The sequence below is a fragment of the Aotus nancymaae genome, unplaced genomic scaffold (genome assembly GCF_030222135.1).
Source record: "Aotus nancymaae isolate 86718 unplaced genomic scaffold, 86718_ANA_hifiasm-v0.15.2.pri h1tg000029l, whole genome shotgun sequence".
NCBI lineage: Eukaryota > Metazoa > Chordata > Mammalia > Primates > Aotidae > Aotus > Aotus nancymaae.
Window position 1 is genome coordinate 14,189,572 of NW_026988442.1, and position 27,069 is coordinate 14,216,640.

Consider the following 27,069-nt stretch of genomic DNA (forward strand, 5'->3'; position numbering starts at 1 on the left):
ATAGTACCTGGCAAACAGTAAGTGCCAAGTATATTTAGTTTGATTTTTTTTTAATTGTATCTTATTTTTTCTTTTTTGAGATAGGATCTCTCTCTGTTGCCCAGGCTGGATTACAGTGGCGTGATCACAGCTCACTGTGGACTTTACCTCCTGGGCCTGGAGTGGTGGTGTGCACCTGTGGTCCCAGCTACTCAGGTGGCTGAAGCAGGAGGACCCCCCAGCCCAGGAAGTGCTCCATAACACCCTAGCCTGGGTGACAGAGTGAGACCCTGTCTCAAAAAATAAATAAGTAAATAAAGTTGGTTGGGACATGTTATATAGATGCTCCAGGTTATAATCCTCCAGGTTATAATCATCTGTACCCTATTGCATGATGGAGTGATCATTTTGTGATCCACCCCACCTCAACACATGCATGCTAATAGTTATGCATGCCTTTTCTCCAATTTATCTGCCTTCCTTTTGTCAGATGATTTTCAGTGAACCTTCACTGGGCAAAGGGGAAGTCTTCTCTTGGCCCCTATAGTACTATCAAACATTGACTTCTAAATGGGTAACTTGGCTAGGTGTGGTACGGTGGCTCATTCCTGTAATTCAGCACTTTGGGAAGCCAAGGTTACCACCTTTAACCCAGGAATTTGAAACCAGCTTAGGCAATATAGTGAGATCCCAAAATTTAGGTGAGCATGGTGGCACACGCCTGTAGTCCTACCTACTTGGGACTGGATAATATCCTCAAGGGAATGAATGTAGATAGAAGAGGGAATCAAGAACTAAGCTCTAGGATATGTCAACATTAAGATAATTGGAGAAAAGAAAAGGAATCTTCAGAGCATACTGAGAAGGAGCAATCCATGTGGTAGGACACAAACCTGAATAATGTATCTTGGGAACTGAAGGGAAGAAAGTAAAACACGAAGGGGATGAACAGCCATGTCAGATTTTGCCAATAAATTAGGTAGGATAAAGACTAGAATTGAAAATTGTGTTTAGCAATGTAAAGACCTTTGGTTGTTACATGGTCTTCAGTAGGAAATAGCCAGGTTACCACTATTTACATATGTTTTTAATGGGAATTTTTGATGTTTACACTGCCTTCTTTGCCATGTTCAGGTTTTCCAACCTATTGGTGGTATGTCTGACAGTGGATCACAACCTGGTTCAATGGGTAGCCTCACCATGAAATCACAACTTCAGATCACTGGTAAGTTTTAGAAACATAGGCCACTTTACTTTGTTTTACCCCCTGTGATTAAAAAATAATCCTAAGAGGGCCGGGCATGGTGGCTCCCGCCTGTAATCCCAGCACTTTGGGAGGCTGAGGTGGGCGGGTCACTTGAGGCCAGGAGTTTGAGATCAGTCAGGCCAACATGGCAAAAAACAAAATTAGGTGGACTGGTGCATGCCTGTTATCCCAGATACTTGGGAGGCTGAGGCGTGAGAATCATTTGACCCTGGGAGGTGGAGGTTGCAGTGAGCCGAGATTGCACCACTGCACCCCAGCCTGGGTGATACAGTGAGACTGTCTCAAAAAACAAAATTCATAAAAGAACAAAATATTTAATGGTTGTTACATGTCAGGTGCTCAATTAATATTTGCTGAATGAATAAAGATGTATAGATATATAATTTTTATTGTAGAATATTCTTGGATATTTTACAGTTTTTTTTCCCCTTAAACCTGGGCACCTGGGTAATTGCTATTTTTGTTTGTTTTGTATTGTGTTAATGCTTTGTTGAGATATAATTCATATCCCCTAGAGGTTTTACCTATTTATTTATTTATTATTTATAACAGTGCATGATCATGAAACCTCCTGCTTCTGGGACTATAGGGGTGCACCACCATGCCCAGCAAATTTTTTAGTGTTTTGTAGAGATGGGGTCTCACTGTGTTGTCCAGACTGATTTTGAACTCCTGGGCTTAAGTGATCCTCCCACTAGGTCCTGACATATTGTTAGCATGCATGGGTAGGGGTGGGGTGGATCACAGAATGATTACTCCATCACACAGTGGGGTACAAATGATTATATACTCTTCTTCATAGGGGAAAAGGAAGTGTGGAAATGTGGATGATTTTAGAGGGATGGTAAATGATTTTTAGGGGAATTCAGAGGGCTCAAAGTATGTACGATGGCCTGGGACAAAGTCTGTTGGGCCCATAGACTAGATAGTGGTTTATGACAAAAGTGTGTTCAGGTCCAGGTCTGTTAAGATTTTAGTCAGCTGAGCGGGGTGGCTCATGCCTGTAATCCCAGCAATTTAGGATGTCAAGGTGGGCAGATACCTGAGGTCAAGAGTTCAAGACCAGTCTGGCCAACATGGTGAAACCCCATCTCTAGTGAAAATATAAAAATTAACTAGCCATGATGGCAGACACCTGTAATCTTAGCTACTTAGGAAGCTGAAACAGGAGAATCATTTGAACCCAGGAGGCAGAGGTTGCAGTGAGCCGAAATTGTGCCATTGCACTCAGTCTTTATATTCCTGCTATGTAATTTCAGTTATTGAAAACTCAGGGAAGGGACCAAAGGTAATTGTAATTATTTTCTTCTTTGGTGGATCTGGACTTATAAGAGAACTTCAGAAAACCAACTTTATGCTGTACTTTGAAAGAAAGAAGATTGGCGGGGGGGGGCTACAGGGGTCAGAGAGACCTTGAGAGACTCCTTTATTTCAACAAGTCAAAGCATCATATTTTGGGATATCAGTTTTTGAGCCCCAAAAGTACATTCACAGAGTTGTGCAGCCATCACCACAATCAATTTTAAAATCTTTTCATGTATCCAGAAAGAAGCCCTGTACTCATTAGCAGTTACTCTCCATTTAACCCATCCACCCACAAACCCAGGCAACTCCTGATCTTTCTATCTCTAGATTTGACTATTCTGGATCTTGCATGTAAGTGAAATTGTACAATGTGTGGCCTTTTGTGTCTTCTTTGAGCAGACTGTTTTCAAGTTCATCCATGTTCATCCATGTTGTAGCATGTATCATTACTTATTTCCTTTTTTTTTTTCTAAATAATATTTTATTGTGTGATTATGCCACATTTTAAAAATCCATTCTTCAGGGCCAGGTGCAGTGGCTCACGGCTATAATCCCAGCACTTTGGGAGGCTGAGGCGGGTGGATCATGAGATCAGGAGTTCAGGACCAGCCTGACCAACATGGTGAAACACTGTCTCTACTAAAAATACAAAAGTTAGCTGGGTGTGGTGGCGGGCGCCTGTAGTCCCAGAAGCTTAGGAGGCTGAGACAGGAGAATTGCTTGAACGTGGAAGGCAGAGGTTGCAGTCAGCCACGATCGCACCATTGTACTCCAGCCTGGGTGACAGAGTGAGACTCCGTCTCAAAAATAATAATAATTTGGAATTCTTCAAAATGCTAATAAACATGGATTCCATATGACCTAGGAATTTCATTCCTAGGCATATACCTAGGAAAACTGAAAACATACATTCTCCTGAGTAGCTGGAACTACAGGCATGCACAACCATGCCCTGCTAATTTTTATACTTTTAGTAGAGATGTGGTTTTACCATGTTGGCCATGGTCTTGAACAGGAGTTCAAGACCTTGAGCAAACCGCCCACCTCAGCCTCCCGAAGTATTGGGATTACAGGTGTGAGCCACTGCGCAGGCCCAAAGTATTTTTCAAAGCAGGTGCCCTGTTATGCATTCCCATCAGCAATATGTGAGGATTCCAATTTCTCTACATTCTTGCCAGTGCTTGTTATCTTTTTTATGATTCTAGTGGGTGTGAAGTAGTATCTCATTCTCTGTGTGTGTTTTATTTATCTATTTAATTTTGCTTTTTTCTTTCTTTTTTTTTTTTTTGAGACAAAGCAGGTGACAGCCTGTTCTGTCACCTAGGCTGGAATGTAGTGGTGCGGTCATGTCTCACTGCAATCTTTAATTCCTGGGCTGAAGTGATCCTGCCACCTCAGCCTTCTGAGTAGCTGGGACTACAGCCATGCATCACCCTGCCCAGCATCTCATTGTGGTTTTGGCTTGTACTCTTCTGATGGCTAATGATATTGCTTTGGTTGCTCTTTTTTTTTAAGAGACGAGGTTTCACCATGTTGGCCAGGCTGGTCTCGATCTCCGGACCTTAGGTGATCCGCGTACCTTGGCCTCCCAAAGTGCTAGGAGCCACTGCGCCTGGCCTTTTTATTTATTTATTTATTTTTTGAGTTGGACTCTCACTTTGTTGCCCAGGCTAGAGTGCAGTTGTGAGATCTTGGCTCACTGCAACCTCCACCTCCTGGGTTCAAGCAGTTCTCTTGCCTTTGCCTCCTGAGTAGCTGGGATTACAGGTCCCACCACCACGCCTGGCTAATTTTTTGTATTTTTCATAGAAATGGGGTTTCACCATGTTAGCCAGGTTAATCTCGATCTCCTGACCTCGTGATCTGCCCGTCTTGCCCTCCCAAAGTGCTGGGATTACAGGTGTGACCCACTGTGCCCGGCTGGTTGCTGTTGTTAATTAATATCTTGTCTTTATTTTTTTCTCTAAGCATTTCATGTATTGCTTCCAGATTAATGTTCTTAATATTCCACCTGATATGTTTCATTCCTGTTCAAAAACCTTAAGTGCTTCTCTTAGACTATGGTATACAATTGCTTTAGTGTGAGCTAAGACCCTTCACAGTCTGTCTCCATATGATCTCTTTGTAGGTCTTTATATGTGAATCATTTCTACTAACCAGAATGGGTCACTGGATTTTCCTCAGACATGCGTGTATTCCTAACACACAGTGAAAACCTCAGTCTCTCTCCCTTTAATTTAATGCCATTTATTGTTTTAGAACAATTGTCATCCTCTGTATTTTAGTTTCAGCTATGCCTGGCTTATAGCTTCTTCTGGATTATGAATATGTTAGGTCACAGATGATATCTTATTTTTATTATCTTCCTCAAAACCTAAAGGCGGTTGAATGTAAAAGTAATACTATCTTAAGGTAATCACATCGCAGAATTTTCTTTTGGGATTTCCTTCACTAACTCTGGTCTCTTTCCTTAGCAGTATCTGATTCTTAAAGAAAGATAATACTATTTCTTAGTTAAGGCCAGATTCCATTTTTTTTCTCACCCCCCATCCTCAAGCTAGCTTGGGTAGCTGTCTTATATCAGACCAGAAATCTTATGACTTCCTTTTGGCAGCTTAAAGTTGAAAGCTTTGATTAGAACAGTCTTTTAAAAGAGTCTGTACTTTTTCAGATTACTTAAGTAATATACATTTTATTTTTTCTGATTTAAAAAAATAGTAAATTATTCTCAGAGATAATGATTAATAGTTTTTTCCTTTGCATAAACTATCTTATTTGCTATCATCATTATTAATTTTTTTTTTACTATGATGATAAATGCTGATTGTACCTCAAGAAGTCATAATCCATAGCCATTTCAGATTTTTTTCTTTCTTTGAGATAGGGTGTTACCCTGTCACCCAGGCTGGAGTGCAGTAGTATGATCATGGCTAACTGCAACCTTGATCTCCCGAGCTCAAGTGATCCTTCCTCCTCATACCCCTGAGTGGCTGGATCTACAGGTGTGCGCCATCACACATGGCTAATTTTTGTGTTTTTTATAGAGATGGGGATTTGTCATTTTGCCCAGTCTGGTCTCAAACTCCTGGTCTCAGGTGATCCACCCACCTCAGCCTCCCAGAGTTGCTGGTATTACAGGTGTGAGCCACCTCACCCAGCCCCATCTCAGATTTTTTAAATCTTGGGTCTAAATTTTTTTTTTTTTTGAAACGGAGTTTTGCTTTTGTTACCCAGAGTGCAATGGCATGATCTTGGCCCAGTGCAACCTCTGCTTCCCAGGTTCAAGCGATTCTCCTGCATCAGCCTTCCAAATAGCTGGGATTACAGGCACCCGCCACCACACCTGACTAATTTTTGTATTTTTAGTGGAGACAGGGTTTTACCATGTTGGTCAGGCTGGTCTTGAACTCCTGATCTCAGGCGATTCACCCACCTTGGCCTCCCAAAGTGCTGGGATTACAGGCATGAGCCACCGTGCCTGGTCTATTCTTTTTTAAAATGTTTTATTTCTTAGTCTTTTTTTTTTTTAACTAATTGCTTGCCAATTGGGTCTAAATATTCTGAGAATGCACAAGTATAGGGCAAAAACGAAACACATCATGAGTAATGGATAATATATTATTAGATATGAAAGAAACAGCATAAGATAAAAGACAGAAGTGCCAAGTTTAATAGAATCAAATGCCCTTCATAATTCATTGAGTTACTTCTTTAGTTTTGATGCTAGAACACTTAGAACTAAATATTTTCACAAATACCCCTAATGGCATTGTGGGTTTTATTCTGTCTTAATGAGTCAGTTATAGTATTTATTTTATTGTAAGCTGTTTCAATGCCTTTCTAGAATCACAGAAGAAAAAAATATGCAAGTGTAAAAAATAAATGTCAACATGTAAGACAAAAAGGGATAACAGGTCAGGAAAAAGGGATCAATATTTGACTAGAGTCACTGGGAAATAAGGTGATATTTGAAGGACTGCTGCTATTTATTTATTTATTTTAAGAGACAGGGTTGGCTGGGTGTGGTGGCTCACGCCTGTAATCCCAGCACTTTGGGATGCTGAGGCGAGTGGATCACCTGAGGTCAGGAGTTCAAGACCAATCTTACCAACGTGGCAAAACCTAGTCTCTACTAAAAAATACAAAAATTAGCTAGGCAAGGTTGAGAGTGCCTGTAATCCCAGCTACTAGGGAGGCTGAGGCGAAGAATTGCTTGAACCTGGGAGGCAGAGGTTGCAGTGAGCCAAGATTGTGCCCCTACACTCCAGTCTGGGCAACAGAGCGAGTCTCTGTTTAAAAAAAAAAAGAAGAAAAGAAAAGGAACAGGATCTCCTTCTGTCACCCAGGATGGAGTACAGTGGCACAATCATGGCTCACTGCAGCCTCAATCTCCTGGGCTGAAGCAGTTCTCTCGCCTCATCCTCTCTAGTGGCTAGGACTATAGGCGTGTACCACCCGCCACACTTGACTGATTAAAAGTTTTTTTTAATTTTTAAATTTATTTTTATTTTTTTAGAGACAGGGTCTTGCTATGTTGCCCAGGATGGTCTTGAACTCCTGGCCTCAAGTGATGCTCACAACCTTCCAAAGTGTTGGAATTACAGGCCTGAGCCACCTTGCCTGACCTAGGATTGCTGCTGTTTAAATGCAGAGAACTAGAAAAGGACTCTTTCAGGAGAAAGCATAAGCAAGACACATGAAAGAAGAGAATGCACAAAACTTGCCCTAATACCCATAAAAGCCCCCATAATAGGGGGAGCCTTGAGAATGGGAGTGGGCTGTGTCTTTCAGGTGTGGCTAAAAAAAAATTTTATTGGTAAGGGAGATGGGAAGTAATCAGTGTTTATAACAAAGAGTGGTTAGATTTGTGTTTTAGAAAGTTAGAGAGAAGCCGGGCATGATGGCTTACGCCTGTAATCCCAGCACTTTGGGAGGCCGAGGCGGGTGGATCACAAGGTCAAGAGATTGAGACCAGCCTGACCAACATGGTGAAACCCCATCTCTACTAAAAATACAAAAATTAACCGGCGTGGTAGTGGGTGCCTGTAATGCAAGCTACTCGGGAGGTCGAGGCAGGAGAATTGCTTGAACCTGGGAGGCGGAGGTTGCAGTGAGCCAAGATTTCGCCATTGCACTCCATCCTGGGCGACAGAGCAAGACTCCATCTCAAAAAAAAGAGAGGAAGAGAAAAAAATGTCTTATTTTTGCAGTGGCTTGATCTTGGCTCACTGCAATGACCATTGGCTCACTGCAATGGGGTTCAAGCAATTCTCCTGCCTCAGCCTGCCGAGTATCTGGGATTACAGGCCTTCGCCACCATGCTCAGCTAATTTTTGTATTTTTTTTAGTAGAGATGGAGTTTCCCCATGTTGGACAGGCTGGTCTCAAGCTCCTGACCTCAGGTCATCCACTCACCTTGGCCTCCCAAAGTGCAGGGATTACAGATGTGAGCTACCACACCCAGCCGAGACAAGATAATTTATGGTTAGAAGTTAAAATCCTATTTTGTGGTTTTCAAATTTATTTTCTTGCTCTTTTTTTTTTTTTTTTTTTTTTGAGACAGGGTCTTGCTCTGTCACTCAGGCTTGAGTGCAGTGGTGTGATCATGGCTCACTGCAGCCTTGACCTCCTGGTCTCAAGTGATTGTCCCACCTCAGCCTCCTGAGCAGCTGAGACTACAGATGCATGCTACCATGTCTAGCTAATTTTTGCATTTTTATGGAGATGGGGTCTCCCTATATTGCCTAGGCTGGTCTCGAATGCATGGGCTCAAGCAATCCACCCACCTTGATCTTCCAAAGTGCTAGGATTATGGGTGTGAGCTACTATGCCCACCCCGCTACCTACTTATTTATTTATTTATTGAAACAGCGTCTTGCTCTGTCACCCAGGCTGGAGTGCAGTGGCTTGATCTTGGCTCACTGCAACCTGCGCTCCCCGATTCAAGCAATTCTCCTGCCTCAGCCTCCCCAGTAGCTGGGAACAGGTGTGCGCCGTCATGCACAGCATACGTTTTGTATTTTTAGTAGAGATGAGGTTTTACCATGTTGTCCAGACTGGTCTTGAACTCCTGACCTCAAGTGATTCAACCACCTTGGCCTCCAAAAGTTCTGGGATTACAGGCATGAGCCATTGTGCCCAGCCAATTTTTAAATTTTTTATAAAGACAAGTTCTCTTTGTGTTGCCCAGGTTGGTCTTAGATTTCTTGAATCAGCTGTCCATTTCTTCTTACCATTTAGCCAGGGTCTTTACCTTGGATGTAAGTCTGTTATGTCCTTCCCTGTCTTTATTTACCCATTTCCTATTTAATTATGTGTATATATAACCTCAGCTATTATACTGAATTCATCTGTGTCTTTTTTTTTCTTTTTTTTTTTGACAGGGTAAACATTTTTTTAATTATAAACAAAACCTATTTGGTGTATTTCAAAGGTGCAACACTTTTCTTCATTTATCAGTGAAAGAAGTTAAGAAACTAACTTTCCAAAAAAATCAGCAAATAGTAAACAAATGTCCTTGAAAGTCACAGTCACATATAGTGCCTCCTAGAAAAGAGGAGGGGCAAGACAGCCTCCACCCACTTTCACAAGTTTCATCAAATACTGGGTCTACTCAAGGCTGGAATGAAAAGGCAGCTTTCAAAAAGGAGTATGTTATTAAATGAGGCATTTACTATACTCCCTCCTAAGACCACCAGATGGGGGAGCATGTTTTCTAAAGTAGATCCAGGAAGTAGAATGTGGAATCAATCCATCCTCCTCCCCTTAAGGGCTATCCATTAGTTAATGAATTAAAAAAAAAAAGACTAAAAAACAAACCATACACACACTCCCCACCCAAAAAAAGAAGAGAGGGGAAAAAAAAAAACAAAAAACACTAAGATGTCCCAGAGTGGAACCAGGAAGCAGCTTCAGCCACCACGCCTGGCCATGCCTTGGTTTTAAACAAGATATATATACACACAAAACCAAAAGTAGTACTAATTACTTTTCTGACACTACACAATTACTCAAAATTAACTAGTACTGGGTTGGGGATGGGCAGGGCCATACCTACGGGCCTTGTTTCATACGAGTGCATGTGGATAGGTGCAGGGCATTTGTCATTATGGCAAAAATGAATTTTAATTTTTAATCTTTAGTTTGATTTAAACATTGCTTTTAGTATGATGCTGACACCAGCTCTGCAGAAAGGGTTCTGGAGAGATGTTCATAGCAGCACACATCTGTGGCTCTTCTTTGGTTCTGGAGGCTCCAGGGCAGCCAACATTGCTTTGCCAAATACATTCTTTAGGTCTTTTTATGTGAGTGTGGAACACTCCACATACTTGACAGCCCTCAAGTCATGGGCTAGCTTTTCAGCAGTCTCTGGAATGATAAGCTTCTGTGTGCTCTTGGCAAGTTTCACAATAGTAGAAGGGTCATCTTTTAACTTTCTCAATAGTAGAGGGGTCATCTTTAAGATCAGTTTGGGTCCCAACAGGCATCAAAGAAGTCTCTGGACAGTGGTGAGTTATCTTAGGCACCTACTTTTCTTTCACATTTTCTTTTTTTTTTTTTTGAGATTGAGCCTCGAACTGTTGCCCAGGCTGGAGTGCAATGGTGCAATATCAGCTACTGCAACCTCCACCTCCCAGGTTCAAGCAATTCTCCTGCTTCAGCCACCTGAGTAGCTGGGATTACAGGCGTGCGCCACCATGACCGGCTAATTTATTGTATTTTTAGTAGAGACGGGGTTTCACTATGTTGGCCAGGCTGGTCTTGAACTCCTGACGTTGTCATCCACCCATCTAGGCCTCCCAAAGTGCTGGGATTACAGGCGTGAGCCACTGCGCCTGACCAGAAATTTCTTATGTTCTCGTCTATACTGCAAATTTGCTATTTAAGAAAGAGATGTCATCTTGATTTTAGTTATTATTAACTGTCATTAAATATTACTGCATTTCCTTTATTACGTGCCCTATGGTTAGCTCTGATTGTTCAGGGACCAAAAAGATATCTCATACTTACTATGATTTTTTTATTCCTTTAACAGTCCAACAAACTAAGAATTTTATATTTGTGATTTAAAGTTTAGAAGAGTTTAATTCTCTGCAGGCAGGGCAGAGTTCTTCCACAGAAGTAACTGTTGCTCAACTGGATTGATCTCTTACCTAGTTCATTATTCTGCTCATTTATTTAGTTTTGGCACTGTTTTTCGTTGTACCTTGTTCTCTGTAGCTTATCCAAAGTAGGCTGGATAAGCTAAAGATCCATTCTTTTTTTGTGTATGTATTGTAGAGTGTTTATATTGTATCAGAGAGATATGCTGAAGAACTGAAATCAATTCAAAGCACTGACCTTCAGAACAGAAGGATCAGAGAACCATTAGTCTATACTATGCAAACTGTTTGCATTAGTGTGTGGGTATATGTGAGAGAGCGAAAGCGGGAGAATGAGCTTGGGAGAATGAGATAGTCAGCAAGTGATTATAAAGCAGAGAGAGACTATAAAGTGGGGAAACTTTTGTTTCCTACCATGATTAATAATCATTTAGTTCAACAAATGTATTAAATACCTCTCAGATTAAATCCCAGAGTACTCCAGAAATTGTAAGGATTGGCTACATCTGTGCAATGAAGAAGCTCACATGGTGAGTTAAACAAGTAAAAACTAGTAAGACAGAATGAAAAGCTGACAGAGCCATACATAAGTATGGAAATACTCTGGAAGCATGGAGGTGGAAACAATTTAACTTCTTAGGATTAAAGAAGCTTTCAATCAAAGTGGGGTAGGGGGGTGGTGGTGATGTGTGGGGCACGACGTTTGTCTCTCAAGAAGTAGAATTTTAATGGGTATAAAAGGAAAAAGGATAATTCCAAGTAGAGGGGGTCAGCATTTTTAGAGGAATGAAAGTACAAGACCCATGTGAAGACCAGCAAATAACTATGGGTGGCTAGAATATAGAGCTTTGGTAAGATTTGTTTTAGTAGGAGGCTTGGACGGGTAAGTTATAGCTGCATACTAAGCAAGATAAAATGCCCCAAAGAGTTTAAACTTCGTTTTGCAGGCAATAAAGAATCATTTAAGTAATGGCATGATCACATCTATTTTAGGAAAATAATTCTGGTAGCTGTGAGGGGTTGGATTGGAGAAGTGAGTAAAAACAGACCGTTGTTTAGAGGCTTCTAATAGCAGCCCAGGTGTCAGATGAAACTGACATTTTTCTGGTCCTTTTTCTTCCAGTTTATAATGTATAGTTTTTAGTTTTTAATTTTTTTGTTTAATTTACTATGAGACTTTAGTTTTTAGCAAGTAGTACATTGATTTATATTTGTAATATTATGACTGTAACAAAAGGTTTTGTTCGATCTAGACTTTGAGATTTAAATACTGAAATAATTTCTTCTGTTCAGGTTTTGCAGTATGACCCTTGGGCAAATTTTTAAATTCCACAGAGCTTCTGTCTTTTTTTTTTTTTTCTGAGTTGGAGTTTTCACTCTTGTCACCCAGGCTGGAGTGCAGTGGCTCGATCTCAGCTCACTGTGATTCTCCTGCTTCAGCCTCCTGAGCAGCTGGCATTATAGGCACCTGCCACCACATCCGGCTAATTTTTGTATTTTTAGTAGCGCCAGGGTTTCACCATGTTAGCCAGGCTGGTCTTGAACTCCTGACCTCAGGTTATCCTTCTACCTCGGCCTCCCAAAGTGCTGGGATTACAGGCGTGAGCCACCACGCTTTGCTGCTTCTCTTTTTATGTGTAAAAATTAGGAGAGTAATACCTGTTTTGCAGAATAGTTGTGAATATTGAAATGACATTTACACGCAGACACATGGTAAATACTAACAATTGGTGTCCCCCCACCCCCATGTAAAGTTTGCTAAGGCCAGGCTGGTAGCTCATGCCTGTAATTCCAGCACTTTGGGATGCCAAGGTGGGTGGATCTCTTGAGCCCAGGAGTTCAAGACCAACCTGGGCAACATGGCGAAACCTTGTCTCTACTAGAAAAAAAAAATATGAAAATTTGCTGGATGTAGTGGCACGTACTCGTAGTCCTAGCCACTTGGGAGGGTGAGGTGGGAGGATGGCTTGAGTCCAGGAGGTAGAGGTGGTTAAAATGACCCAGTGACCTGAGATCGTGCCACTATACTCCAACCTGGGTGACAAAACCAGACCCTGTCTCCAAAAAAAAAAAAGGCCGGGGGCGGTGGCTCAAGCCTGTAATCCCAGCACTTTGGGAGGCCGAGGCGGGCGGATCACGAGGTCAAGAGATCGAGACCATCCTGGCCAACATGGTGAAACCCTGTCTCTACTTAAAATACAAAAATTAGCTGGGCGTGGTGGTGCGCTCCTGTAGTCCCAGCTACTCGGGAGGCTGAGGCAGGAGAATTGTTTGAACCCGGGAGGCAGAGGTTGCAGTGAGCCGAGATTGTGCCACTGCACTCCAGCCTGGCACCTGGCGACAGAGTGAGACTCTGTCTCAAAAAAAAAAGCTAAAATCTAAAATGGTGTAGTGGGGTTTGGTAGCAAAATTTCTTTCAAAAGTTTGAATCCAGCTGGGCGCAGTAGCTCATGCCTATAATCCCAGCAGTTTGAGAGGGCGAGGTGGGCAGATCACCTGAGGTCAGGAGTTTGCAACCAGCCTGACCAATGTGGTGAAACCCTTTTCTACTAAAACTATAAACATTCACTGGGTGTGGTGGCAGCTGTCTGTAATCGCAGCTACTCGGGAAGCTGAGGCAGAATTGCTTGAACCCAGGAGGTGGAGGTTACAGTGAGCTGAGATTGTGCCATTGCACTCCAGCCTGGGTGACAAGAGCAAAAATGTCATCTCAAAAAAAAAAATTTGAATCCTAGAAAGCCCCAAGAGGGACAGATTATTTCCTTCCTGTCAGCCCTGCATTGTTCTTTGTTCTAGGTTTAATCAGTTTCGGAGTGCCACAAGAGCCCCTGAAATATAATGAGTGTATGAATCATTGTTTGGGCTATCTCACCTTTTTTCTTTCTTTCTTTTTCTTTTTTCTTTTGAGACAGAGTATTGCTGTCTTGCCCAGGCTAGAGTGCAGTCGTGTGATCTCGGCTTACTACAGTCTCCACCTCCTAGATTCAAGTGATTCTTCTGCCTCAGCCTCCTGAGTAGCTGAGATTACAGGCACGCCACCATGCCCAGCTAATTTTTGTATTTTTGGTAGAGACAGGATTTCACTATGTTGATCAGGCCGATCTCAAACTCCTGACCTCATGATCCGCCTGCCTTGGCCTCCCAAAGTGCTGGGATTACAGGCATGAGCCACCTTACCTGGTCATCTCACCTTTTCTTAGACCAGAAATGTATTAAAAATAGAAATTTTGTTTTTCTGTTTAATCCTGTGATTAAATTTGTCTCTATTATTAGGCACTAGAGCTTTTTTTTTTTTTTTCTCCATACTTGTTGCCCAGGCTGGAGTGCAGTGGCCACAATCTCAGCTCACTGCAACCTCTGCCTCCCAGGTTCAAGCAATTCTCCTGCCTCATCCTCCAGAGTAGCTGGGATTACAGGTGTGTACCATCACACCTGGCTAATTTTGTATTTTTGGTAGAGATGGGATTTCTCCGTGTTGATCAGGCTGGTCTTGAACTCCCAACCGCGGGTGATCCACCCGTCTCAGCCTCCTAAAGTGCCGGGATTACAGGCGTGAGCCACTGTGCCTGGCAGCACTAGAGCTTTAATAGTACTTTTTTTTTTTTTTTTTTGAGATGGAATTGCCCAGGATGGAGTGCAGTGGTGCAGTCTCAGCTCACTGCAGCCTCCACCTCCTGGGTTCAAGTGATTCTCCTGCCTCAGCCTCCCAAGTAGCTGGGATTACAGGCACCTGCCACCACGTCCAACTAATTTTTTGTAATTTTAGTAGAGATGGGGTTTCACAATGTTGACCAGGCTGGTCTTGAACTCCTCAATTTGTGATCTGTCTGCCTCCCGGGTTCAAGTTCTAGGATTACAGGTGTGAGCCACTACACCTGGCCTACATTTTTTTTTTTTTAAATAGATATGAAGTCTCACTGTGTTGTCTAGTCTGGTGTTAAACTCCTGTGCTTAAGTGATCCTCCCACCTGAGTGTCCCAAAGTGCTGGTATTATGTGCCTGGCCTATTAAATTTTAATCAGAGATAGCTCTGGTCCCTACTTGAATATATTTTATTCTGAAAAAGATTTTCTATTTCATGTTTACACTTAGATGTCTTATACACATCTCAAACAACATTTTTTTTTTCTTTTTTTGAGACAGAGTTTTGCTCTGTTGCTCAGGCTGGAGTACAGTAGTGTAATCACAGCTCACTGCAGTCTTGACCTCCCAGACTCAAGTGATCCTCCTGCCTCAGCCTCCCCAGCAGTTGGGACTGCAGGTGCACACCATCATGCCTGGCTAATTTTTAAAATTATCTTTTGCAGAGATGGGGTTCTCACTATGTTGACCAGGCTTTATTTGAACTCCTGGGCCTCAAGTGATCTTCCTGCCCCAGCCTCCCAAAGTGCTGGGATTACAGGTGTGAATCACCATGCTTGATCTTTTTGTCTAGCAATAGTTCTCTTGCAGCTCTTCGTTTTCTTCAGTTATTCATTCTGCGGCTGGCTTGAATACCAGCAAAAAGACACATAAGCCTAAAAGGATGGAAGTATTTGATATAAAGTCAGAGTTTCAGAGCTATCACCTGGGACTGTGCCTGCTTGGATGCCCAGACTTTGGACTACATATTAAGCTTCTTAAGTAGCTACTATATAAACTCCTTTGACAACTCCAAGTGCTCCTTTGATGAGCATTAGCATTCTCTGGACTTTTTGCTGTTGGAGTAGATAACCTGAGTAGTAGAGTACTTCCTTGGTTGTAATCACCTCATCTATGAGGGCAGTGAGTTGCCACCTATGGAAATCATGGGGTGCTCTGCTAGATTCTAATCTATTTGTTATACCCCCTCCAAGGGGCTTGGACAAAGCTATTTTATGGCAAAGGTGACTAACACAAGGCTGAAGGCTAAGGAGTTTGTATCTCAAGATGCACAACATAGGAAGCTCTTGCTTAGATAAGAGATGTTAAAAAAATATTAGTTTGTAATTGTTACTATTCCATTGGCTTTCCAACACAAATAAAAATATCCAAATTCTTTTTTTTTTGAGATGGAGTTTCGCTGTCACCCAGGTTGGAGTGCAGTGGCGTGATCTCGGCTCACTGTAACCTCCATCTCCCAGGTTCAAGCAATTCTCCTGTCTCAGCCTCCCGAATAGCTGGGATTACATGAGCCTGCCCCCATGCCTGGCTAATTTTTGAATTTTTTTTAGTAGAGACAGGGTTTTGCCATATTGGCCAGGCTGGTCTTGAACTCCTGACCTCAAGTGATCCACCCCTCTCAGCCTCCCAAAGTGCTGGGATTACAGGTGTGAGCCACTGTGCCCGGCTGCCAAAGTCTTTATCTTGGCTTGCAAAGCTAATAGACAAAACTTAACTCCCTTCATTTACCATTCTTTCCTGTTCTTGCTATACTTTTCCTCAGATACGCCATACTCATTTGCCTCTGCCTGGAATGCTCTTTTATTCCCATCTCCAGTCTTTACATGGCTGGCTTCTTGTCATTTATATGGTCACTTAAAAGTGCTTCTCAGAACCCTTCCTTATTACCAAGCGCCCTTCCTTATTACCAAGTCATGTTCTGTCACATCTGTTTTTCATCCTAAGGACTTTGACTAGAATATAATCTCCTTGAAAGCCAGATCCTTTTCTTTACTGTTAATTGCTTTAGTGACAAGAGTTTAGACCAGTATCTGACACATGGTAGGCATGCAGATGTTTGTTGACCACGTGTGCCAATGCATACGTTTTGTTTTTGTTTGATCCAGGCAGGTCTTAAACACCTCAGCTCAAGCACTCCTCCTGCCTCAGCCACCTGAGTAGCTGAGATTATAGGTGCAGGCTGCCCTGCCAGGCCAACTTTTTAAATTTTTCCTCCTGTTGCCCAAGCTGGAGTGCAGTGGCATGATCATAGCTGACTGAAGCCTTGATCTCCTGGGCTCAAGTGATTCTCCTACCTCGGCCTCCCAAGTAGCTGGGACTATTGATATGTACCAATATGCCCAGCCAATATTTTTGATTTTTAAGAGAGATGAGGTCTTGCTATGTTTTCCAGGTTGGTCTTGAACTCCTGAGCTTAGGCAATCCTCTTGCCTTGGCCTCTCAGAGTTTTGGGATTACAGGCATAAGCCACTGCATCCGGCCCATATGTGTACCTTTTAATTGATCTGAGTTCTAGACTTTTGATGCCATGGAATTCTACTGATGGGAATTTGGGTTGATGGTGTGGGGAACCCCTGTATTTATTTACGAAGATGGGAGGAAGTATGAAGGTTATGAGTGAATAAAACTGGTAAATATTTTAGAGCAAAACTGCTTCTCTGAATAAATTTAGTAAATGTGTCTAATTCTTATGAAATTAAATTGATTTCATGAGTGAATTAACATCTCAAATATTGAAATTTTAAAAATTTCTTTTACATAGTCATCTCAGCAAAACTTAAGGAAAATAAAAAGAATTGGTTTGGACCAAGTCCTTATGTAGAAGTCGCAGTAGATGGACAGTCAAAGAAGACAGAAAAATGCAACAATACGAATAGTCCCAAGTGGAAGCAACCCCTTACAGTGTAAGTTTGGAAGTATTTTACTATAGTATGTTTTGTTTAGTAGATGATTGGAAATACAATTTAAAAAAAATGTTTCTTACTTTTTTTTTCTCCTTTCTCTCTCATCTTCCCCCCCACCCCGCCTTTTCCTGGGACTCCTTCTGGTCTCCTTTTTTGTTTCTCTTTAGAAAGCTATTTTTCTAGTCACTCCCTTTCTTTACCTTCTCTAGTTTAGTTGGTGATAATATTGCTCTTGTCACTGAAGAATAATAGCTGAAGAGAGCCCATGGTCATGGACCTAGAAAGATTTCTGGCAGCCCTTTTATTTGGGTTGAATTAAGGGGTTATAGTACCCCCCAATCTTTTTTAACTTAATTTAAAAAAATAGTATTTTAGTTAGTTTTTTTCTTTGTTTTGTTTTGAGATAGGGTCTCACCCTGTCACCCAAGCTGACCTCAAGTAATCCTTCCACCTCGGCCTCCCAAAGTGCTGGGATTACAGGCATGAGCCACGGCGCCTGGCGGAGAAATATATTCTTAATATAATGTATAGTATGAGCTCTCTTGAAAGTAGCATCTGAGAATTTTGAAGAGAATGAATACATTGTACCCCCAAAGAAGAGGGGCAATGTAGAATTTTTAGTTTGTTTAATCTGCCCATTGCTGTTGAAATGGTGGTGATAATAGGTACAGGTAGACTTCAAAGGAGGAGAGTGTTTCTTTGTTCTCCCAAACTTAATCACATTAGAGAGAATTAGATATAGAGAAATTCAAACATTTCTGGAATTTGTCTTTGTATCATTGAACCATAGGACTATGGTAGATGGTATAGTGCTCCTAGTTTTCTAATCCTTGACTCTAAAATTGATTGTATGTATATTGTGAATTCAAATTTCCCAGTTTACTTTGGAAATACCATTACAGAGAATATTCTTTGTTGGCATTTAGCAAGGTATAAGTGAATCTATATTTGATAGTTGGACTGGACACCTTGCCTCTAGCAGTGGGAAACTTGATGTATGTAATGTAATCTTCAAATCATTATGTAGCTGACTTGAGGAACTTTTTAATATAAAGTTTAATGTCAGGATTTCATTCCAATTACAGTTCAGCTACTTATTGCCTGTGAGACCTTAGGCAATTTTCTTTATCTCTGAATGTCATTTTCTGTATCTGAAGATGGAAGTGATAATTCTCATCTCATATGGTTACTATAATGATTAAACAAAATAACCTCAAGCTCCATAAACTACTGACATAACATAAGGATTTAATTTGTAAAGTCACTTTTCTGTACTACTAAAGTAAAACTAGTTTTCTAATAGTTTGCTGCAGGATAAGCAGTTTCACTTTTGTTGACAATATGTGTATGCATTTGCTTCTGTAGTTCGACCACAAGTGAAAATGACCATGTAAGCATGTAGCATTCAGATAGTTTTCATAAGATTACTGAACCTAAGCCAATTGTATAGTAAACTGTAAGGGGTGCAGTGAGAAGACTTTAGACTTTAAAACTGAATTGTAATTTATTCAGGCTCTCATTGTGATATTCAATAAAAATAATATTTTTCCCCTTTTTTCACTTTTAGTATCGTTACCCCTGTGAGTAAATTACATTTTCGTGTGTGGAGTCACCAGACACTGAAATCTGATGTTTTGTTGGGAACTGCTGCATTAGATATTTATGAAACATTAAAGTCAAACAATATGAAACGTACGTATTTAAGACTAATATAAATTACACTTAGCTGTTTGTTTTTCTAGAAGAAATTTATATGTCAAACATGCATAATGACTCATGTTCACTCATACCTTTAAGTTTTACTTGGTTATAGGAGGAACAGATAGAAGAATTTTAAGCTGTTAAAAGTATTCTGAGTTTCTTGGGTTTGGCCATTCATTTTGCATCCACTATTTTTAATAAATATTTATTTACTTAGTAAAGAGATGTTAGTCAAGTAATACATAGTTAATTGTGGATAAAACTAGAATGTAGAGCAGAGATGAAAGAAAAAAATAAAAAATCCCACTTCAGAGGACAAATCTAATGATTATTTTTACAGATTTCCTTTTCAAATGCTTCTTTTTGGGAGGGATGTGGGGAGCCTATTTCCCAGGCTGGAGTGCAGTGGCTATTTACAGGTGCATTCATAGCACAATGTAGTCTTGAACTCCTGGCCTCAAGTGATTATCTCACCTCAGCCTCTTGAGTATCTGGTGCTACAGGCAGGTACCACCATATCCAGCTTTAAATGCTTATTTTTTAAAATGTCAGCATTTTATGTGGTTGTGGTTTTATGTATATGTATATCTATTTACATAATAGAGATACAGAAAAAGGCTTAGCTTGTTTTAATTAACATATCATGCTTTTAAAACACATTTTTTTCTACCTCTTGACTAAAACATACTTCTAAGAATTTTCTCATTTAGGGCTTATGAGATATAATTTATCCTTAAATTATGTTTTTATTCAATTTAATTCAGTTATATATTGTTAAATAATCTTTATTCTTATCCTTGCTCATTTTATAATATAGTCTTACAAGGACAGGATGAATATAATAAATGATGGAGATACTGTTTTACATCATGGATATGAAGCATTAGCAAATTTTGTCCTTTTTAAAAGATACAGTGTTTTGGTGTCAAAAGTGCTCAAGCCTTGGGTGAAATATAGTTAAACAATTTATATATACATATAGTTACATTTTCTTGGGCATCACATTTTTAACAGTTAATTTTTAACAGTTAAGATGCCTTCTTGGCTGGACACGCTAGATCACCTTAGGTCAGGAGTTTGAGACTGGCCAACATTGTGAAACCCCATCTCTACTAAAAATACAAAAATTACCCAGGCGTGGTTGTGCATGCCTATAATTCCAGCTACTCCAGTGGTGGAGACAGGAGGATTGCTTGAACCCAGGATGTAGAGGTTGCAGTGAGCCGAGATCGAGCCATCGCACTCCAGCCTGGGCGACAGATTGAGACTGTCTCAAAAAAAAAAAAAAGCCTTCACGGGAAAAAAGTGAGCATTTTTTCTATAACTTTATTTTCTTCCAGTTGAAGAAGTAGTTGTGACTTTGCAGCTTGGAGGTGACAGAGAACCAACAGAGACAATAGGAGACTTATCAATTTGTCTTGATGGGCTACAGTTAGAGTCTGAAGTTGTTACCAATGGTGAAACTACTTGTTCAGAAAGTAAGTGATTACCTTTTTAAGGTCTTTAATGATTCTTCTTAAATAAAATCGCCATTGCAGTATGCTATATGTAATTATTTAGATTTTTTTTCAGGTTAATAAAATGAATTTTTCTGACTGGACGTGGTGGCTCACACCTCTAATCCCAGCACTTTGGGAGGCTGAGACAGGAGGATTGCTTGAGCTTGGAGGTTGAGGCTGCTTTGAGCCATAATCAATGCCATTGCAGTTCAGCCTGGGTGACAGAGTGAGACCTTGTTTCTTTAAAAGAAAGAAAGAAAGAAAAGAAAAAGAAAGAAATTATTATTATTATTTTTTAAATAGATCTCGATCACTTTAAACATTTTCTTTTTAGTGTATTGTTTCTATGAATAAAAGCATGTATATTTTTATGTAAGTTGAAAAATTAGCCAAATAGATGTTGAATCACAGTTGGCCCCATGAGTAATTAGTTGATTTATATAGTATTTATTCTGTAGGCCAACTATGGCAGTTAATATGGGTTAGATGACACACCCCCTCCTGTGCCAGTGGTAGACAGAGTTTATTGTCTGTAGCAGCATGTGATTGAGTTTAAATATGACTCACCTGCCCAACATGGTGACACTTGTTTCTACTAAAATTACAAAAAAATTAGCCGGGCGTGATGATGGGTGCCTATAATCCCAGCTACTCGGGAAGCTGAGGCAGGAGAATCGCTTGAACCTAGGAGGCGGAGGTTACAGTGAGCAGAGATTGCCCCATTGCACTGCAGCCATTACAAGCTGAAATCCATTTACCATTCCCCTTCTGTTTCTGTAGACTACACTTACAGAGATATCTTCTGAAAATACTAATTCATTATATGTGTGCTAGTAAATCTTACAATCTCTGATTTACTGGTGTGTGTTAAAGGAAAATAAATATGAGCTATGATTAAAAGAAGTTTCTGTGGTGGCATCTGAGTTAGTGGCTGGACAGCTAGCATATTTAATAAAACTTCTTCCTACTGTTTTCCCATCAGATACTTCCATCACTTCCTAATGTGCTAAGTGTATTTTCACTTGAAACAGATTTCAGAGGCCTGAAGACAATGAAAGAGCAGATTAATGGATTTCTTGATGAGTTTGACAAAGATCTTTTGGTTTACTTAGAAACTGCATTATGAAACATTTTGCAGTTGTCAAGTGCTATTCTTTTTTTCCTACTTCCTCGTGACTTTTAAAAATAGCAGGACAGACTGGGTGCAGTGGCTCACACCCCTGGATCCCAGCACTTTGGGAGGCTGAGACAGGAGGGTTGCTTGAGCCCAGGAGTTTGAGACTGCCCTAGGCAACATGACAAAACTCTGTCTCTGCAGAAGATACAAAAATTTGCCATGTGTGTGGCACGTGTCTAGTCCAGGTACTTGGGAGGCTAAGGTGGGAGGATTCGTTTGAACCCAGGAGTCGGAGGTTGTGGTGAGCCAAGATCACACCACTGCACTCCAGCCTGGGTGACAGTGAGACTTTGTCTCAACAAAGAATAAAGTGGCAGGACCTAGCATGTCTTCCAGATTAGTTCTTTGGGGCTAGTGATGACGGAAAGAAATTTATTTCTGAAACGGTTATACTGATTTGGAGTTGACACTTTGATTATTGTTCATAAGAACTCTATAATAGTCATATTTTTCTATATATAAATTGGAAGTCTTTAAGATAAAATACAAGTTACATTGTTAAACTGTCCTAAACCTCAGTATTTATAGTGTCCTAAGTTTCGACCCAAGAAGTTGAAACTATTACTAATGTAAAATATTTAATAATTAACCAAAGTAAAGCTTATCAGTCTTCATATTTAAGAACAGGATCTAAGCTGCATATGTATACTTACAACTTTAGTGTTTATTTCCTACAGAAATAAGCATTTCTTTCTATGTCAACAGTTTTCTATTCAAGTAGGAAAATAATTGACTAGTGAGAATTTAGTCTGATTCTGTGAGGTAAAGAGATATTTTAACTACGAAGTCACAGTGGATTTTAGGTTTAGCATTGCCAGATACAATAGCTGTTATTTGTTGAATGCTTACCATGTACCAAGCACTGTGTTGGTGTTTTACATATATTCTCCTTTAACCATCACAACTTTGTAAAGCATTACCTACATTTTGCAGATAAAGGAAGTGAAACTCTGAGCATTTAAATAGCATTTCCAATACCACACAAATTAGTATGACACAGTGAAGATTGAAACACAGTTAATTTGTCGACGTTGCCATTTCTTTCCAAAATACTGTTGGTTTCACATGTAAAACCCTAGGAACTTTAAATCAAATTATGAATTGTAAGCAAACAGAACTCAATTCAGCTCATGTGTGGTAGGAACTGTACATGTTCTTTGATTGATTGGCTTCATTTCTGTACTTTCTTATTTTTTTTTTTTTGAGACAGAGTCTTACTCTGTCACCCAGGCTGGAGTGCAGTGGTGCAATCTCGGCTCACTGCTCTGCCTCCTAGGTTCAAGCCATTCTCCTGCCTCTTAGCTTACCGAGTAGCTGGGACTACAGGCGTGTGTGCCACCACGCCCAATTAATTTTTGCGTTTTTAGTAGAGATGGGGTTTCACTGTATTAGCCACGATGGTCTGGATCTCCTAACGTCATGATTCGCCCACCTTGGCCTACCAAAGTGTTGGGATTATAGGTGTGAGCCACTGTGCCTGGCCCATTTCTGTACTTTTTGACTGTATACCAGAAATGAAAATTAGAGTTTAGTACTGAAATTGAGTTTGTGGCACCTGGATATTGATTGTTGGGTAAGAACTAGGGAGAAAATTGCTTTTATAGTCTAATTTAATTTTTTTAAATAGAGATTTTAAGATTTTTTTTCCTGACCATGTTCATTTATGTTTTTTGTTAAAGAACATACAGGATAGTTCTTATAAGAAATCTGTTCTTGGGCCGGGCTCGGTGGCTGATGCCTGTAATCCCAGCACTTTAGGAGGCTGAGGTCAGGTGTTCGAGACCAGCCTGGCCAACATGGTGAAACCCCGGCTCTACTAAAAATACAAAAATCAGCTGGGTGTGGTGGCACGTGCCTCTTGAACACTTAGAGGCCATTGTAGGGTTATTAATTGGCCTAATTTCAATATTGTTGTATTTCAGAGAATAGGGAAACCTAAGGAGGAGAGAGAGGAAGACTGATGCCTGATTGATAGAGCAGTCAGAACACATACAACATCTGTTGTTTGCCATTTTATATAGGTGTGGTCATGGCACCCCTAAACAATTATGATAGTAACTTCAACAATAACTAATTGTAGATCACCATAACAGATACGACAGTAATGAAAAGTGTGAAACATTGCTGGAACTACCAACATGTGACAGATATGATCAAGCACTTGCTGTTGGGAAATTGTGCCGGTAGACTTGCTCAATTCAGGGTTGTGACAAACCTTCATTTTGTAAAAAACACATCATCTGTGAAGTGCAATAAAGTGAAGCTTAATAAAATGAGATATCTTTACTATGAAGATTAGATTTTCCTAATGAGATCACCTTATCTCTTTTGGTGTAGTAGTCCTTCCCCCCAGTCATAGGAGATATGTTCCAGGACCTCCCAGTGTATACCTGAAACTGTAGATAGTACTGAACCCTATATAAACTTGTATAGGCATGTTTTTTCCATTATATACATAACTATGATAAAATTTAATTTGTTAAATTAGGCACAGTAAGAGTTTAACCACAATAATAAGGAAGTAAGGCCGGGTGCGGTGGCTCACGCCTGTAATCCCAGCACTTTGGGAGGCCGAGGTGGGTGGATCACGAGGTCAAGAGGTCGAGACCATCCTGGTCAACATGGTGAAACCCCGTCTCTACTAGAAATACAAAAAATTAGCTGGGCGTGGTGGCGCGTGCCTGTAGTCCCAGCTACTCAGGAGGCTGAGGCAGGAGAATTGCCTGAACCCAGGAGGCAGAAGTTGTGGTGAGCCGAGATCGCGCCATTGCACTCCAGTCTGGGTAACAAGAGCGAAACTCCGTCTCAAAAAAGAAAAGAAAAAAAAAAAAAAGTAAGATGGGCATAATGGCTTACGCCTGTAATCCCAGCACTTTAGGAGTCCTAGGTGGGCAGATCATGAGGTCAGGAGTTTGAGACCAGCCTGGCCAACATGGTGAAACCCCATTTCTACTAAAAATACAAAAATTAGCTGAGCGCGGCGGTGGTCGCCTGTAATCCCAGCTACTTGGGAGGCTCAGGCAAGAGAATTGCTTTCACCCAGGAGGTAGAGATTGCAGTGAGCCGAGATCGTGCCACTGCACTCCAGCCTGAGTGACACAGCGAGACTCCATCTCAAAAAAGAAAAAAAACCCATTATAATAGTATACTATAATAAAAGTTATAGGAAGGTCATCTCTCAGTTTCAGTTTCACTTCAAAAATACCTCAGGTTTTAGCTTTGTTTAGAGCTTTGGGAGGAAAAATACCTTATTGTATTCACCTACTTTTGGACCGCAGTTGACTGTGGGTAATTAAAACTATAGATGAGGGGAGGTCTACTGTACTTACAGGCACATTTTTGGTTCTTTCTTCTTGGTGGATAAATTTTCTAAAAATAGCAGTTATGTAAATAAACTTTTTCCAAGTGAAACAAAATGTGCTTTTTTTTCCTGGTCTTTAAGTTTTATTTTAAAAACTAGCTAGCTTTATATTCCCCGACTTTCTTGAACTCCCGACCTCAGGTGATCCGCCCGCCTTGGCCTCCAAAGTGCTTGGAATACAGGCGTGAGCCACCACGCCCAGCCTATATTCCCCTACTTTCAACCAGTTTAATACCTTGCTAAGAGTCTTAGTTGTAATTTTTTAAAAATATAATTTGTTGTGGTGTTTTCCTTCAAGAAATACAGTGTTAATCTGCTTTCATGGGTCTCTAGAAAGAGGTCTTTAATTTGCTATTTAGGCAGACTGTTTTTTTTGAGATCGAGTATCTTGTTGCCCAGGCTGGAGTGCAATAAACTATCTCGGCTCAGTGCATTCTCCACCTTACTGGTTCAAGTGATTCTCCTGCCTCAGCCTTCCAAGTAGCTGGGATTACAGGTGCCTGCCACCATGCCTGGCTAATTTTTGTATTTTTAGTAGAGACAGGGTTTTACCAAGTTTGCCAGGCTGATCTCGAACTCCTGACCTCAGGTGATCTGCCTGCCTTGTCCTCCCAAAGGGCTGGGATTACAGGCATGAGCCACTGCACCCAGCCTGACTTTTTTTTTTTTTTTTTTTAAGGTTGATTTATTTTTATAACCCACAGATCTAAACTAACAAATGGGGTGTGGGCAGTTCATATCTGCCAGAACTTCTTGTTTATCTTCTTTTACTTTTTGTGAGATGGTTTTTTTTGGTGACTTGATTACTATCTGTCTTCCCATATATGACATCTAACAAGAAACACAGAAAAGTATTATTGTTAAAGACATTAGTTTTCCTGAAGAGAAAGAAAAATGCATTTTACTTTTAACTTTTTTTTTTTTAAGACAGGGTCTTGCTCATTTGCCAAGGCTGGAGGGCAGTGGCATGATCTTGGCTCACAGCAGCCTCTGCCTCCTGGGCTCAAGTGATCCTTCCACCCAGCCTCCCCAGTAGCTAGGACTACAGGCGCATTCAACCACACCCAGCTAATTTTTGTATTTTTTGTTGAGACAGGTTCTCACCCTATTGCCCAGGGTGGTCTCAAACTCCTGAGCTCAAGCGATCCTCCTGCTTCAGCCTCCCAAAGTGCTGGGATTATAGGCATGAGCCACGACTCCCAGCCGCTTTTAACTTTGTGATTATAAAACAGGAACATAGTCTTGTAAAGATCTTTACTCTTTACCATGTATACTCTGGATGTTTTTTAAATTAATTTAGGAATAGTTTTTGGAATATGTGACTTCTGGTTCTTATTGTGTATGTTCTATTCCTTTTAAATTTTGATGCTTTGTTGTGTTAGGCTCTAGTTTTTGTAGTTCCACTTAATGTTAGGATAAATAACCATTTTCATATGTGAATATATTGATAATGTTTTTTACCAAAATAATAAATTCTAAGAAGCTAGCCTACATTTTTTGCTTTACCAAATGATGTTTGAAGTTACTAGATCTCAACTGGTCTGGGTACCAACTAATTATTTTATAGAGATAAACTTTGCTGTAATGCTAGTTTTAAAATTTTGACTTACGTTTGAACATATGTCTATGCTCAAAATATAAAATAATTTACTTCCTCACAAAAGGTAGTAAAACTCCTTTCAACCTGTATGTTATGTTTTTGTCTTACTTTATGAGAGCTACTTTAAAAATTGAAGTATTGAGGCTATGATATGGTCATTGTGAATTTCAGTGAAGACTACTGTATTCTTCATTCATTTTTACAATTTACAAAGCACTTTGGTATATATTCTCATATTTAATATGTGTAAGATATAAACCAGCATAATAAAATGAGCATCCCTGAAACTATCATACAGCTTAAGAATTAGAGTATTAACAATATCATTGCATCCACCTGTATTTTTCTTCTTATATTATTCCTTTTCTTTTCTTTAGAGATTATCACTGTTCTGAACTTTGAATTTATCATTTCTGTGGTCCTTAAAGATTTTATCCAGTATGTGATATGTAAGCATTATAATATTTGTACATTTCTTTTGAGCTGTATGAAAATATCAGTGTTGCCTTTTTTTTTTTTTTTTTTTTGAGATG

At 40.3% G+C, this 27,069-nt stretch overlaps 1 protein-coding gene across 3 annotated transcripts in view; it reads left to right on the forward strand.

Moving 5' to 3' along the window:
• ITCH (itchy E3 ubiquitin protein ligase) overlaps window positions 1-27,069 on the forward strand; it is a 134,151-nt gene that overhangs the window by 26,258 nt on the left and 80,824 nt on the right. For 2 of the 3 annotated variants that reach the window (XM_064382330.1, XM_064382331.1), the window contains 5 exons: window positions 1,114-1,204; window positions 17,057-17,198; window positions 18,766-18,890; window positions 20,240-20,377; window positions 26,914-26,985. In XM_064382330.1, coding sequence (XP_064238400.1) covers window positions 1,135-1,204; window positions 17,057-17,198; window positions 18,766-18,890; window positions 20,240-20,377; window positions 26,914-26,985 — 547 coding nt within the window. In that variant the 5' untranslated portion in view covers window positions 1,114-1,134. The remainder of the gene's footprint in view (window positions 1-1,113; window positions 1,205-17,056; window positions 17,199-18,765; window positions 18,891-20,239; window positions 20,378-26,913; window positions 26,986-27,069) is intronic. The other variant, XM_012455158.3, reaches the window with a different exon arrangement.